At 53.2% G+C, this 16532-nt stretch overlaps 1 protein-coding gene across 1 annotated transcript; it reads right to left on the bottom strand.

Annotated features, from left to right (window-relative positions):
* Positions 1-7069: 7069 nt before the first annotated feature.
* On the bottom strand, positions 7070-15491 carry TXN2 (thioredoxin 2). The gene is made up of 4 exons (XM_059816944.1): positions 15461-15491; positions 14531-14766; positions 12765-12888; positions 7070-7780 (listed from the first exon to the last, which is right to left on the bottom strand). Exons 2-4 carry the CDS (start codon positions 14764-14766, stop codon positions 7664-7666), a joined length of 477 nt encoding a protein of 158 aa, XP_059672927.1. The 5' UTR covers positions 15461-15491; the 3' UTR covers positions 7070-7663.
* Between the last annotated feature and the right edge of the window lie 1041 nt (positions 15492-16532).

Genomic DNA, 16532 nt, shown 5'->3' with positions numbered 1-16532 from the left:
AGGAGATGGCCGGAGGCTGCCCCTCCTTCATCTCTGCATGGGCATTGTTTGCAGGCGCCCAGCCTCTGTGGCCCCTTTTTCCAAGCGTTCGGCCACAGCTTTCTGACGAGCTGACAGCGCTGCCAGTCACCCCCTGAGCCTATTGCCTGGGACGAACACGTTCGCCCTTTCTGCAAAGCAGAGGTTACGGATTTAAACACCCTGGGCGCTACCCATACTGCTGTACGTGTGGCAAGAGAAGATACCGGGAGACATGATGTTGGTAGGAGACACAGATGAGATGCATGGTGGGGTCCGCCCTGGCACGGCTGGGCCATCCGCTGCCCTCCCCTCAGTCTAGGGAACTGCACATTGGCAGCTCCATCCCTACTCTCAGGAATCGGGTCATTTATCAGAGCGGCACAGCCCGCTGGGCTGACATGATGCAGCTGTTTGTGTGCAGCAGCATCGCAAAGAGGAAGCAGCCATGGCAGGAGCTGGCTTTGGCCGGGATGTGGCAGAAGGGCAGCAAAGCTGGGGAGGCCCAGTTTGTGGGGGCTCCGGCAATTTGTAGACTTATCCCCCACTGCAGCAGGGCACGGAGACGCTGGAATAAAGCCTGACTCAGCTGGGAGAGAGGCTCCCTAGCTGAATCACCCTGGGCTCTGCGCCTTCCCTGCAGCTCCCCCACTGTGGGCTGGCTGTGCCCAGCCAGCGCTTGCAAAACCCCATGAGATCACGGGCGCAGGCAAGCGTGGCGGGGGCTGAACTGCAGCCAGGAGCTCTCCAGGTGAGATTACAACACGGGGCCCATCTGCTCCATGCAAAACCCCAGCTGACACCCCTTAGCAGAGCCGGTGACACACCAGCCTGCCTGCCCCGTGGCGGGCGGATTTGCTGCTGGCAGTCTCCAGCGCATGGCTGTCCTCACTGGAAATGCTGCAGCCTGTTGATTCCTCAGAGGGGATGTGACCTTCATCCCTGGCCTCGGTATAAAACGCCATGGAGGGAAGGAAAAGGAGGCCGGGGGACAAGGCTCAGGATTTAACACTGGCAGAGCACAGCCGCTGTGCCCCCAGCTGCAGGCTGGAGAAGATGAGGCTGGAAGCTGTGGCCTTGGGTCAGCTATGTGCTGCTGGCCACCATGGCTGGGCACAGTGTCACGGGGAGGCACAGCATCGCGGGGGAGCAGCAGAACAGGGAGATGACAGCAACCTAAGGAGTTTGCTTGCAGCCACGGCCACATGCCACCAGTTTCTGTGCTGCAGGCTCTGGTGAGACCAGCAGTGACAGGTCCCTCATGTTACTGCACCCTTTCATCTCAAGGGTGCTGCCAGCTTCTGCCTTCTTGGGCAATGCCAGACAGATTAAGAAAACCCCGAGCATTCTTCCTCTGATTGTCACCAAGAAAACCCAAACTGAGAACAGAACTTGAGCCCAAAGCCAGGGAAAGGGGAACAGGAGCTAAACAAGGCCCAGACAGGTACAAGGGAGTTGGTGTGCTGGGCAACTGCATAGTTTAGCATTAGAAATGCAGTGGCAGGCATGACAGCAGCAACCTTTAATATTGCCCAAGCTCTATGAAAAGTCTCCATGCTCCTGACAGGATCTTAGGTCAAAGCCCATGGCACCCGGCCTGTCTGGGAAGGGGAAGCTGGACCTCCTCAGGTGGCGAGCTAAGCTGAAAGAGCTAAGCTGAAGGATCAGCCCCTTGAGAGCAAACCCGGCAAATGAGAAAGAAGAACATGAGGGTTTTGTCTAGTAGCTTCCTGCCAAAAACTGGCATGGCTGTAAACACAAGCACAGAACAATAAGGTCTCCTGTCCCAGCAGCTGCTAAAGCCGTCACCTGGGGAGCTTCCTGCAATCAGCCAGTGGGAGGACAAAAAGGAGCGCCCACATGCTTTCCTGCAATTTGTCATATGCCTGATCTCTGCTCTGCTCAGTCCCTGCCATCCTCCCTTCCCCCAGAGCTGCCTGCCTCACGCTCAGAGAATAGGATGTGGTTACGAAGACCAGCCTTTGGTGAGGAGCAGGCTCATCATTCAGCCTTGCTTCTCCAAGCAGAAAGAAGTTCTTTTCTTTACGACTTCTGAGTCACCTGATAGCCTCCCCGCAGACAGTATTTCCCCTGGGCTGGTTCTGCAGGCGCTGCATGGACTTCCCCTGTACCTGGGTCCCAGCGCCCCAGAGAGACCCGCAGCACTCTGCAGGTCCTCTCTGCCTGCCATGCATTGCAGCTCCACGGCTTACAGTGCCCAAAGAGTTGGCATGATGCTGCCACTGGCTTCTTTTTCAGACCACCATGCCTTTCCAAGGCGTTAATCTCTGGGTCTGAACACTGCCATGCTGGATGTCTCCTCACGAGTGAGTATTTTTAGAAAGTTTGAGCTCAGACCATGCAGTCACTCCTGAGCTATGCCAGGATGAAAAGAAAACAACTTTTGCCTGAACAATACAGGCGTGGAACAAAAAGCCACTGAAAATGGGCTTTTTCAGCATCACTCAAAACTAGATGAGCTTTGAAAGATGAAACTTGCAGTAAAAAAAAAAAAGGTTCCTAGTGAATAGGAATAGGTCTTTGACAATTTACTTAAAAAGCCAGATTATAGCAAAACAATGTTATATAAATACCAGTGGGCGTGCCGGAGCTTGCACGCAGTACTGTGCTCCGTCTCCATCACAGCCGCTGTGCTAGCCAGACCCAGGGCGTTCGTTACCTGCTGGCTGCGGTGTGGCACGGCCTTGCGGGTAAAGCCACCTGCAAGGAAAGGAGCCATGCAGTCCCTGCGCCCATGGCTCTGGGCCCCGCAGGGAAGCGTCACTGCCTCATGATGTAGCAAGAAAGTGACCTTGGGGGATGCAGCTCCTCTCCCTCCAGAGGCTGTGAAGGTACAAGTGCAGAGCCATCCGGGACAAACACCCTCTCGCTGCCCGCTTCGTGGGACCAGCATGGAGGAGTTGCAGCCATGCAGGTGGCCAGAAGTCACCATCGTCTCTGGAAAACACCAAAATCAATCTCTGGTACGTTTTGTATCCCCTGGACAACTTGAAGTGGATGTTTCTGAGGTCTCTCGCAAAAATTTCCTGGCTTTCAGTATTGCTCAACCACTCCTCTGCTCATAGGAGAGATGGAGCCAGGGTGCCTTCAGCAGCAGAGGGATGAGTAGTGTGTGCCAAGAAGGGTACTGGAAGCTCAGCCTTCCCCTGAGCGGGAGAGCAAGTAGGTTGGCTCCTGTCCTCTTCTGTCAGCAGCTACAGCTGCTGGGGACATCTGGGAGTCCCAGAAGCTCCTGGCACTCTCCACAACAGAGAACAAGAGTATCTCAGTGGATAAACACATATGTATATATGTGCAGGGACATGACTTCACAGAAGCTGCAGGTCATGGAGAAAATCCAGTCAATTTTAGTGCATTTTTATTGCAACTATTTGGATTATGAGGGCCTAGGAAGTCAATGCGGGCAGGTGGGAGGTTGGGTGCTGCCCTGTTGCTCGCAGCTGCCAGCTCTCCTCCACCCACAGGGCACAAGCAGCTTCAGCATCCCCCTCTGGCCTCTCCTCACAGGACTGGTTCTCCCATCTCACTGCCCAGCAGGGACCTCTTACCGCCAGGAAGGCAGCCACAGGGCTTCTCCTTGCTCCATCCACACGGGGATGTGGGGTGCCACATTCTCAAGCTCTCTCCGGAGGTCTCTGGTTTCCACCCATTTGGCTCCTCTGGGTGTAAGAAATTTGGGGTTTCCCCTGCTGCTCCTGCCTCCCTCTTTCCCTGGATGGCAGAATATACATTGAGGAAAAAAGCAACCAGGCATGGCTCAGCACAGCAGCCCCCTCCGGCATCGCGCCCAGCCTGCGGCTACGCTCTCGCCATGAGTTGCAGCCTCTGACTTTTGCCTGAGAAAGGTTTTAAGAAGGAAAGTGTTGCTGAAGTTATAAAGCTGCAGAGGCAGAGAAACCATGAAGCTCACAAATGCACCCTGTGTCCTTGAGAAGAGTGGCAGGAAGGTACCCGTGTGCGGTGATGGACTTGAGCCTGGGTGGGTTGCAGGGGCTGGTAACGAGGACAGGATTGTGTTAAAAGGTGATCTAGTTTGGTTTTGGTCTTGAAGTCAAACCTATGGTAGTTTTATCTTATCTTTTTATTGCTTAGGATATTGCAGCTGTGCAAGCTGTTATTCTTTAACTTGCAGGAAGCCAAAACTCACAGCAAGCACTTCACGCAATTCAGCAACAGTTTTGAATAACGCTAAGCTTAACATTGCTGCTAACAGCCTTGCAGGGTTGGAGATTTTAATTGCCGATTCTGTCTGAATCCTATAATTACTTAGTTGAAAAAAATGGGGGGGGGAAGCTCAAAACTGTTAGGGCAAAGAGCCTGGCCAGGCTGGTGAAAGGCCCTGCCTAGGGCAGCATTAGTGGCAGTCGTTTCCCTGTTGACATGGAGCTGGTCTTTGTTTTGTTCTTTGCACAGGAGGAATCATATAATATGTTGATAAAGCAAAGGATTTACTGTCAATGCTGGGTGGCTGGGCTGCTGAGGCCAGACCTCATTGCAGCCAAACATGGCCAAAACTGTCCCCTTCAAAGCTGTAGGGGACGACACATACACAGACCTCTGTGTGCTGCAAACCAGGCAACCTGAATTTTCCATCCTCTACCAGCACTTGAAGCTGCTCTTGGCATACAACTGCAGCTCTCCCTCCTTGCAGGTATTTGCCATGGCCAGGAGCAGGTGGAGGTTAACATGGAGTTTAGCTGGCAGGCACAAACATCTCAGGGAAAGGAGCAGCTGCGTTAGGGCTTGATGCAAGTGTAAAGCCAACAGAAATGAGTGGAAAACCTCTGCTTGTCTGGGATCAGGCACCTTGGACAAGACTGTGAGGACAGAGGCACTGTGCCTGACTTTTGAGGGGGATCTCGGCATTGGGTTCAGAACACACCTGGGGAGGGAGAAGCAGGTTTGGCTAAGCTTTTCTCCCTTTGGGAAGGCACGGGCTGCCATGTCCTCGTAAAATAGCAACCAGGAACATTAGGAGGTAAGAAAGCTGCTGTAATGTGGACAGGCTTGGGTGGGAAAGAGCGAATGCTTAACAGATCAGAGGAGCATTCGATGTGATTAACTCCAAAAGGGAATCCAACTGCATCCTTGCCAGAGTGAGCAGAGAGGAAACATTTTCACAGCGCACATGGAAAAAGCACCTGTTGCTGAGGAATTACCTGTTGCTTCAGTTCTCTTCTCTCAGGAAAGACCAACATCACATTCAGGTGGCACGAAAATTGCCGTGCAATCCCTCTTTTAACTGTTACATAAATACACTGCTGCTAGTGCTTCCCACTTGCACCTTCTCTTTTATTAACACCAGCTGTAGGAATCCCTGAAGCCTCCCCCAGCAGTTAGCAAACAGGGGGCTGAATTAAGATCCTGCCACAGAAGGCATCCTTGCATTTTGAGTCCTGTCCTGTGGTGAACACTGTGCAAAGCACTCAGGGAATCTTAAGGTGCCCCCAAACCCCTCCTCCTCCTCTCCACCTGTTATGCTGTTTCTGAAGGATTTCCACAGGGCACCGTGTATGTGGGCCTTCAGCATTTATCTCAAAGAAACAGTTGTGGCTTTCACATAATGTACCCTAAAGCGTGCTAGCACTTTAATAGCTGAATGACAGCTTAGCTCCACTTTTCCTTAGAAGGAAGTGATAAAATAGCTAATTTATACTGCCCCTTAATTACACAATGCAAAGTCACTGTGTTTTTTCCTGTTTTGTAGGATGGTGAAGCATGAAAGTTGGCTATTGTTGGGTACGTGACGCTGTTCCCCTACTTTTCCTGTTCATGCAGGAAAATGGAGACTGTTTTTACTAGAAATGTTTACAGAGCAGGAACACTGAAACTGCAGGGCAAATTGCCCAGCCTGAAACACGAGCAGGATGTGAGCAGCATAGCTTCTGTGGTCTTCCAAATAAATTTAAAATGCCATTTTTTACCAATTGTAACTGACCAAGAGTTCTTTACCAAATCACATCCAAGTGACATCACCTCTAGCAGCAAGCTGGGGGTGAGATCAGCCCAGCCTAGATGGGGAGGTACCCATTTCAGAGTGCCAGCACCACCTCGTGCTGTTGCCCACGTCCTGGGGTGACGGAAGCAGGTGGCAGCAGCGATGTCTGCAGGACTGCAGTTGCAGCAAGACATGCAGGACTTGATCGCCACTTCCCTGCTCCTTCAAATGTCAAAAATCATTATTGCAAAGGTGCAGAAGAAAATTGCCTGGCTGCTCATAATAGCCTATGCCAGGGAGGCGAAACGGAGCAGAGGCAAAACAGAGTTAAGAGTGATTGAAGGAAACAGAAGCTGGGAAGGAAAAAAAAAAAAGCAGCTTGTACCTGGTTATTAAGCACTTAAAATGCTCTCATGTAGCTTAGCTAAGCAAACAGGAATTAAGCATTATTACAGTAGGCATAAGCCCTGGTGCTGTACTCTGCTGACAGGCACAGGAGGAGACTGGGAGCAGGGCACTGCATAGGGAGACTGGGAGCCCTTAGAAGCCAGGTTAACTGGAAACAGGTGTATATGGGGAGGAGGAGGAAGAGATGGGAAGGGCTGAAGGCTGCTTGCGATAGGAACACACAACTGCCTCCCTTAGTTTAAAGGTCAGGGCAATTAAAGTCAAATGACTGCCTTCTGGCAGCGCTCACCTGCATGAGCAGATTTAATCATTCACACAGGCAAAGGGAGGCTCTCAGGCAGGAACGGAGTGAGAAAAGCATGGGGGGAGTGAGCACAGCTCAGGTTCCTTGTGCACTATGAGCCACTGTTCCTCTGCGCGCAGGAGGCAAGTCCTTCCGGTGTCCTGGATACAGCAGCACCCAAATGGGGTCCTAGAAGCAGCACTGAAAGCCCTGTGAAAGTAATCCACTTGTTTGTTTTTCAGCATGTTACCTTTTAGTAGGGATCAAGCTGTAACCTGCGCTCTCCCAGCCCATCGTTAGAAATGAGCCACTGTGCTGCTGATACTCCGTCTCACCTCTCTGGACAAAGGACTTCCCTGTGATTTCTGAGAATCAAGTTTTATTCTCCAGCTAGACAGCAGTGACGGATAAAGTTCTCTTTATTACAGACCTACAAAAGGAGATCCATAAAATACTTCTATTTTCTCTTACAAAATTATGACAGGAGCCCATGGATTTCTGGAGGACTTGTACCTGTCCCAGTGACATGAGGACAGAGAGACAAAGAGACAGGTTTCACAGACAAGGCAGAGGCATTCTCAGCTTTAAACAAACCCACCCAGGGCAGGTATGTACCCACATCTTGCAGGGAGCAGCTGCCCTCTGCTCTGGGCTATCAGATGCTAGGCAAAGAGGAAAAACATTCCTCCTCTTAACTCAGCAGCAGCTCCGCACGTCAGCTCTTTGCTGATAAACACAGGCTGCTAATTCCAGCTGCATTCCCCATTTTGAGAATAAGCAGCCACAATCCTTAGCGCCCTTTACAACTACTGCTGCTCAAGAGAAGGGGGAGTGGGAGGGAAGGGTTACAACACTGTCCATCTCCTAAAAACCCCAAACCAGAAGAAAACCCCAGGCTGTACAAGGCAGGCAGTTCATGTGCCCCTCAGCTCTCCCAGGCAAGGAATGCACAGCATGGACATGTCCACAGGCAGAGGTACAGCCACCCTTTTACTTCAGGCTCCGATGAGTTTCTTGAGGAATGCCTCCAGCTGATCCTCATCCTTTATCCCCACAAACTTATCCACCACGTCTCCATTCTTCATAGCCAGCACAGTTGGCACTGCTGACACCTGGGCGCAAGAGAAACAGGGAGACACAGGTGAGCAGAGGCTGTGGCAGAGCCCAGCTGCACCCAGGCCCCAAGAGGAATTCTACGGAAGAAGTGGCTACAAGGGAGCTGAGTATACACTGCTCAAGGGTAACATGTCCGCTTGCAAAACACAGGCCAGCTGAGCTCCATGTTCCTCCTCTCCCTGTGGCCTCATCTCTGCACTGACTTAAGTTGCACTGCTCAGGTCAAGGTTGAGCAGCTTTTCGAGTTTAAGTTAAGACCCAAAATTTTAAAGACAAAAATCAAAGTTCATATAGAAACAACAAGGCAAAACTTTTCCCCCCCTCTCCAGTAAATTCCTCTTCTCCTTCCCTTTTGTCCTATCATAAGCAAACAAACCCAGTCTTTTACCAGGACACCGCTCAGGCTTGATGACCTTTGGACATTTTATGGCCAGGGTGGTACCAGACTGGACCCGTGCTCTTCTCTAAACAGGACTGGAGCTGGAGGAGGGTCCCTGCCACATCACTGCACAGGCAGATTTCCTGCTCCATCCTATTGGTAATGACAACCCCCTCCAACCCATCCTTCCTTTTCTGCTCCTGTTTTCAGTGGTTTAGCTGGTCACACACCAGTGGCTGTCCACTGCGGATCCCTGATGATTAGGTAAGAAGTGAAAAAGTCCCTCTGACCAGAGCCAGCAGGCAGCTGCGCTGCTCCAGGCGCTACTTTTATAGCTCAGAACAAAGTTTTCTGGGAATTATCCAAGAGAACAGCGGTGGAAATGACAACGCTCCCCAGAGACTTGCCAGCTGACCAGCAACAGAAGAGACCCTAGGGACACAGTCGAGAGAAGGAGCAACCAGAGCTCGGAGAGCTGCAGCGGCAGAGAGATCTGGTCATGTTTCTGACCCCAGAGCTTCGGTGCCCTTATCTCTGCAAAGCCTCTCCTCTGAAACACATCCAGTCCTTATCTCGCCTGCTGCCTTCCTGCCAGCCTGTGGGGCCTTCCCCCGTGAGGTGCCAGCAACGATCTGCAAATCCTTCCTCGGGAAACCCGCCAGAGGGCTGGCTTTTCTCCCATCGGGAGCCCGAGATGAAAGAGACATTTTGTGCTTCCCTTCCCACACGTCCCGGCCGGCCAGTCCGGCGTGTCTCTCCGCAGTCTGTCCTCCAGGCCTTGTGCAGTCTCATCTGAAGGGATGGGAGCACTGGGGCTGCTGCAACGCGCGATCTTCAGCTCCTCCTAGTGACTGGCCGGAGCGGATCCGGCGGGCTCAGGCCCCAGCACTGGCGATGGTGCTGCCAACATGCTCCCTTGTGATTTTAGGGGTGAGAAAGGATGGTACCAACACTGCACTCAACTGGTCTCTCCCTCCCTGAGATGGGCAACGCTCCACTGAGCCTCCCTCTGGTTTGCAAAGTGTGTTAATAACGAGCAGAGTTGCCCCAGCTGCATCCAAAAAAACAGCATGCCCAACCAGCAACAGCATCATGCCGTTACAGCCTGGGTGAGGAATGGGCGACTCTTCCAAGCACTACAGGGAAGCAGCTGACACCGAGTTACAGGGCTCTGCATGCTGACCAGCACACCCACGAGCTTCACACAGCCTCAATCCCTCCACCTCTTCCCCTTTTCATGCTGGTGAGCAAACCCTGAGAATGGGTGGCAGGTCTGAGGCTGGCGCTGCAGAACTGGGTGAGAATCAGGGGCACTGAGCTCCTTGCCTCTGCCCAGAAAACACAACGCTTTTGACAGCTTCTTTCCTGCTAGTTGCAACAAAGGCAGCCCGTTAACGAAGCACGTACTTTGTTTTGCTGCTTGAGAAGCAAATATCATGGGAATTTCTAGAATGCAAAGTTGGGGCCTTTTTTTTTCCCCGCTTCTTTTTTTTGGGTACCATCTGCACTGAACCTAAACAAACCCTCCTCCTCCCTCAAGAGCATTTCTAGAGAAAAAGTCATGCTGCTTTTGATCAGTGCTGACCACAGATATATAAATAAACGTGGCCATCCAGGCTATTTCTGGCAGCACCCATACCAAGGGAATTCTCTTCCATCTGAAAATGGGGCTTTTATACAAGGTCAGATGCCACACAAAGGAGCAGGGGGAAGGATCTCACCCAGGCTTCAGAATGAGGCGTAACACAGGCCCGAGCTCTGCTGATGAACGACCATCCCTGTAGCCAGCAGCTCTCCCAAGCTGCCCACCCGCAGCAGCTGGAGAAGGGGCTGCCCTTTCCTAGTGGCCACGTGCACAGGCAAAGGGCCAAGGGAAGGGATGAATCTAAAGAATTTTAAGAGACAGCAGATTAAAGAAAAGTATTCCTTCTCCTTTTCTGCTCTCGGGCCGAGAGGTCAGGAGCGGGCAGGAGCCGTGGAGAAAGGCCACAACCAGAGATGAAAGGTGTTAGAAAAAAGGAGGAATCCCCAGAGAAGGAATTATTGTGCTGGGCATAACCAGATGGGGAAGAGCACTGGGGATGTTTCCAGTTGCAGGAAATGCACCCCCACTTCGTGCTAAACTGGGAGGGCCAGGAGCCAAGGGCAGACGGCGGCGCATGTGAAGGAATGCGCCGGCATTCCTCGGCTCTTCCAGGGGGTCTCTCCCCCTCGCCTTGCCACCCCCACACCAAGGAGGCTGCTGAAGAGGATATTGTGCAATGTGGTGGCAAACCGGGGGCTGCGTGCATAGGCAGGGGAATAAACATGTATGGAAGGAGACTTCCTGGCATCTAGCGGAGGAGTTGTGGGGGGTGGCATGTACGCCAAAAACCTCTCAAACAAAAAACTTCCTCAGCTTGCAGACATCTGATCCCTGGTGGAATGGCTTTAAAACAAATAAATCTTTCCTGATCCCTCCCAAATACCACCTTTGGTTTTCCTGGTCTCTCCTGAACACTATCTTTGGTCCCTCTTCAATCTCAACTTGGTGTCTTCCCATCAGCCCTTACGCTCACATCTCCTTAAGTGGAACCTCCCAGAAGACGAAGCAAAACCAAGCACATGCTCAGCACATGAACCAAACTTCTGCCTTGAAAAGGATGCCCCAAACTATGAAGATCAAAGCAAAAATTTCGCCTTTACCTCTACCTGTTTGCAGCTATCCTACTCACAGACACTGCCTAGGGATAGCCACAGACTAGCCACAGGAATAACAGTCAAGACCAGATAGATGCATCACTCCGAGAGCGGAGGACACAGCAACAATCCCCAGGCCCTCCCACAAACCAAAAACTTCATCATGTTTGTATATAAGGCTCCAGAATGAATTGCTGAAAGCTGGCCCTTGCCTGCAGCCTCAATCCTGCCTGCACCTATGACACCAGGGCTGCAAGACAGGCAGACCCTGCAGACAAACGCATGTAGACAGCAGGCTGTGCAGCTGCTCACTCACCATCCGGTGGAAGAGCACACGTAGCGTGTCATCAAACCTGCACAACTTGGCAACTTTCAGCCTGTTTTTAAAGACCTTTCTTCACATGCACACGCTCTGTTTGCTGTTTTCCAGTCATCCGAGATTATGCTCTTGTAACCCCAGCTAATTCGATCTACTGGTAGGCTTGGAACAATACAGGAATTAAGCTAATAATCTCTATTCTCTCCTCCTTTTCTCCTTAGGGTGGGTGCTACCAGAGCCTTGCCTGCAGCTATTAGGATTTATGCACTTTCTGAGCACCACAGAAACAACCTCACCCTCTTCAACTTCTCACCAGCACCCTTGAGCTATGCAGCCTTTGGGCTTGCAACACACAGCCCTGCTCAGGAGCTGGCAGCCATCTTCCTTGGCCTGGGGCCTATCTGCCAGCACACCACCATCAGGAGAGCACCAGAGGCTCTCATGCTTAGCTTGTGGAAGCTGCAAGTCACATTTGTGGGTGCCAGCTGGCTGGACATGCCACCACAGCACAGGCAGAAAGGTCTCCTTGGGAAAGAGTGGGAGGGAACAAGCTGTTTCCACTTCCTTCTCCTTACAGCTTGGCAGGGTGTGGGAATGGCACAGAGCATCTCCTCCAGGCTCAACAAAATGACCGCTTGCTCAGGAGATGGTTCACACTTTGCTGGGCAACTTGGGGAGCTTCCTGTGCTAGCCTCTACCCTGGGAGCAGGACTTCATCTGCTGAAAGGGAGCAGCTCCATCTGCGTGATACGGAAGTGAAAATTAAGCACTTTCTTCCCTGTAAAACACAGCAGCAGGATGCCCCAACTGTAGACCATATTGTTGTTTACAAGGAGAGACAAGGAGGGCAAGCACAGCTGGCAGAAGGATTTTTGCATTTCTTAAACTACCTAATCACTGACACAGGGAAAAGATAAATAAATCACATAAACCAAGGCCACAGCCTTCTCCAGTCACTCTGCTTCTTCCTGGGAGCAAGACAGCACAGGGAACACACACACAACAGGCATATGAAACACTAATGTAAGCACCGAGGCCCACAGTTGTCAAGAGTGGGATGCGCGTTCCTATTGCCTATGCGTGTTCTCCGACCTGGCTTCCACCCGTCCAGACAAAACCCACAGTGCCTCCTTGTGCTGCAGCTTAAGGATGGGACATTATCACTCAGCAAGAAATCCTGAACAAGGAAGGGAAAGAGGACAGGCTGGCTGCACGAAGCAGTGTGTTCAGGAGCAGAACAGACTGAGGCTTGTTACTTCATGTTCCTGCCCTTCACCTGAGCAGCCCACGCATGCAGTAAAATGCCATGTATGCTGGGGGCTCCTCAAGGGCAGGCAAGCATTTACATTGACAAACGCCTGCAAGGCTTAGAGGACACGTTTATGCAGAATTAGAGGTGGGGATGCTGAACACAGCAGAAGATCTGGAGGAGAGCCAAGCAGCAAAATCCACCTACTAAGGATTGACCCAAGGGATCAGGAACCTGTAGGCACTGGGCTTCCCCTCTGCACCAATGCCGCTGCCGTGCAGGCACACCCCTCCCCCGGGAGGGACCTTCTTCACACCGCCAGCAAAGGAAAGCCTGTGCTTTTCTGGCTCCTACCTCGTACTCAATAGCAAGGTCTGTGTGATCATCAATGTCCACTTTGGCCATCAGCACCTTCCCCTCCTGCTTGGCCACCACCTTCTCTAACCTGGGGCCTAGGATCTTGCAGGGGCCGCACCACCTGATGGAGAAAGAGGAGAGGGGGCGTTAGAGGTGGCAAACGCAGCAGCAGCTGTGGAAGGCTTGTTGGTACGCCAGTGCCTTTACCACCATTGCTGTTCCATTCAAGAGCCAGCCTGGAAACACCATTCCCGAACCACAGCTTAAAAAAATGTTTCTCTCACAAAGGTGCTGTCAACAGGGTTTTATTTGTGTGTGTGTGTGTGTGGTGGTGGGGCTAAGTGGAAGAAGAGGTCCCCATTCAGCATTCACAGTGCTTTTGATGTCATTTCGATCATGTCAAAGTCTGCTCTGCCAGCCTTGGTGGTCCTCCTGCCCCTTCTTCTTGACTGTTCATTCCCATCCTGCTTTGCGTCCTCGCTGGTGGGTACGCACAGAGCTGTGACCTGCTGACCACAAAGCTGCCCTAAAGCAAGTGTCACTGCCAGGTGTGGAGGCTGCAGCCCACACTTAAATCAGTTCATGCCAATCACCAGACCATAGACTCCCCCTCTGCACTCACTGCAGGGTTTACAAAAATCCTCTTTAGCTGCAAAACTCGCAGAGGCATTGCAGCTGTTCAAAGAGAGACCACCTATTCCAAACTCAAGTGCAGCAACAGCAGAGTTTATGAGGCCCTGTACACTGAAAACACCCCCTGCATCCTCTCTCTAACTACACCAGTTAGGATGGCATGAACTTAGTTCAAGGAAAACAAGAGTTAAAACTCTAAGTGCCCTTTTCTCTTAAAACTGAAGCTCTGGTAAACTTTGTTACTCCTCAGCCTCCCCCTGTATCAGGTTTCAGGCTTTCAGTTATTTGTCCTCTCATCCCTGCATGATCCCAATTAACGTTCATTTGGGTTTGTCAGTTTGGTCTATTTAGAGCAGAAGTTTTCAGGCTGTTTCATGCTCTGTTTGCCCAGAATCAGCCACAACAGACTCACATGACAGCACTGCAGGACTAAGAAAATACTTGAGAAAACAAAGATAATCGATATTGTTAATCCAGCAGATAACATCTAGGAATATTTTTACTGGCAAGAGGATGACAACATTTTTATCAATGACAAATGCTGCCATGGTATCACATGGCTGTTACACACAAAGGCATTCACTGTCAAGAGCCCGGCCTCAAGAGCATGCACCAGAAGAAAACTGGAAAGACACAATATGATAGTGTAGGGGCATACCAAGCATGGTGTTTTTCAATGGCTGTTAATATAATTTATTGCTTTTAAGAGGACACTTAACCCACAAAGCTCCCATGAAGGGAGGTATCAGAGCTTTTTTCAGTCTTGAGGTGTCTTTTGAAGGGTGATGCAACGCTAGGGCAATGCTGGAGCACTCGAGAGGTGCAGCTACGCCACCCCAGGGAACGCCTTCCCCTGGAATATTTATTTTACGCTCCTGCAGGCTGTAGCTACTCCCACAGCAGCGTAACTCGATGGGTGAAACCTCTATAGATTGCGCTGTAGGGGCAGAAGCATCTTTTAACACCAGGCACCCTGCAGGGTGGTCAGCAGCTCCACAGCTCGGGAAAGCCTCAGGCAGACTCATGTCCCCAGAGCACCCAGAGTGCCACTGCGCTGAGTAAGCAGCAGGGACACACCTGCGTGTGTGATGGCAGTGAGGGGCGCAAGAGCCACGGGGGGTGGAACTTACTGTGCATGGAAGTCCACCACAACAGGTTTGGGGTTGTTCACCACCCGATCCTGGAAGTCGCTGCCATCCTGCACATTGAAGGTGCTCCTGCAGCCTGCTGAAGTGCCGAAGCCTCTGATGTGGGGCGCCAGTGGGGCACATGGTGCCAGGGGGCCAGAGAGTATCTGCTGCCCCTGCAGGGGCAGCATCCTGGGGGTGAGGGACAGCAGCCGCCAGAGCGCCAGCCTCTGGGCCATCTGTGGGGAGAGGAGGAGGTATGTGGGGTGGGTGCACCCCACAGCTGGTCCCACTGCAGCAACACCGTGCTCAGAGTCCCCTCGGCAGGGCAGCCCAGCAAACCTACTGCAGCTCCAGCCCAACAGCCGTGGGGCCCCATCCGTCATGGGGCGCCCAACTACAGACCCCAGCTTCCGCCCCATTTCCATGCGGCTGAGCCCCCCCACCCCAGGTACGGGGTCCCAGTTTCCCCCCAGCCCTACAGAGCACAGCCCTCCCCCCCGGCCCGAAGGGGATCCCGTTCCCTTCCGCCACCCCCATAGGGCAGGGCCCTCAGCCACGGGATCCCCGTTCCCCTGGTACCATGGGGCACGGCTCCTTCAGCCACAGGACCCCAGCAGCTCCTATCAGAGCCCCACAGCCATGGGGTTCTCCCCTCAGCCACCCAAGCCCATGGGGAAGGACACCCCCGCCCAGGCCACAGGGGCCCCACTGCTCCTCCAGCCCCGTATGGCAGGTCCTCCGCAGCCATCGGGGCCCGACTCCCCCCTCCAGCCCCACAGGGCAGGGCCCCCTAGCCAGGGGGTTCCCATTCCCCTGGCGCCACAAGGAAAGTGTCTCCCCCCAGACACAGGGCACACCAAACCCACAGGGTTTGGGGGTGCGGGGAACGGAGGGGATCCCCCTCCCCGCGCAAGAACCTCGACCCCGCACCTTCCCGGCCCCGGAGGTGACCCGCGCCCAACGGAACTTCCGCCTAGCACCCCGCCCACCCCTGCGCTGATTGGCTACCGCCACAGGAAGACTGCGAACGGCCATCCTCCCAGCCGATTGGCCACCGCCCCAAGCGCCGATCTCTGACTGACCGCCGTAGCCGTCCTTCAAGCCTCTTCCCACTGCCCTCTAGGGGCCGGTGGAGTGTGTCACGCGGGGCGAGTCCTGGGTTCCGATTGGCTGCGACGCCCTCCAATGGGCACCGCGAGTGTGGCCTGGGGCGTGGCGCGCCTTCCCGAGTTGGCGCCGGCGCCGTCCCTGTCCCGTCCCGTCCCGTCCCGCTCGCCTGCGGGCGGAGCGACCCCTCCAGCCCGGCGGCCCCGGCTCGGGGCTGGGCGAAGGGCGGCGCTGCCCCGCCCGCTTTTTTAAGCTTCGCTGGAAGGAGACAGCCCTGCAACGCCCCCCGCCCTGCGCCGACAATGGCGGCCAGCGGTTAACTCCCCTCCACACGAGGCGCAGCAGCACTGAGTAGGGCACCGGGGCCAACCGGCTGCCCTGCTCCCACCGGTGACTACAAACCAGCGCAGCTTATCGTTCCCCTGCAGCATCTGTTACTGTAACGCCCCATCAAAAACGACAGGATGCTGCCACAGGCGTTGGGCCAAGCAGGGGTGAGATTGGAAGGGCAACATTAGCTCAGCCATGCACGAAGGGCAGGGACTCGTACCCCTGCTCCTCGGGATCCACTGGAAGCAAGCAGCAGCAAAACCTCTGAGGTTTAAGTTGCCAGATCCAACCCTGGGAAACACGCACATGGAACATGCTGGAACAGCTGGTGCAAGAGAATCCAGGAGAATCACGCTTTCAGGCAACACATATACTGTGAACGTGCAGCCTGCAGATCTCCTGTGGGAATTTTGAGGATGGATGAGGAAACATCTGGACATGGCGCGCACCTTTACCTACAACAGGGCTGCACTCCATGTCAGCGCGTACAGGGAATGAACAAACAGGCTCTTAGTGACAGCCCGTCAACCTGATTCAGTCACATGCCCTTATCTTCCCCTGGACA

Source organism: Gavia stellata, chromosome 4 (genome assembly GCF_030936135.1).
Source record: "Gavia stellata isolate bGavSte3 chromosome 4, bGavSte3.hap2, whole genome shotgun sequence".
Taxonomy (NCBI): Eukaryota; Metazoa; Chordata; class Aves; order Gaviiformes; family Gaviidae; genus Gavia; species Gavia stellata.
This window is presented reverse-complemented; position numbering and strand designations above follow the sequence as displayed.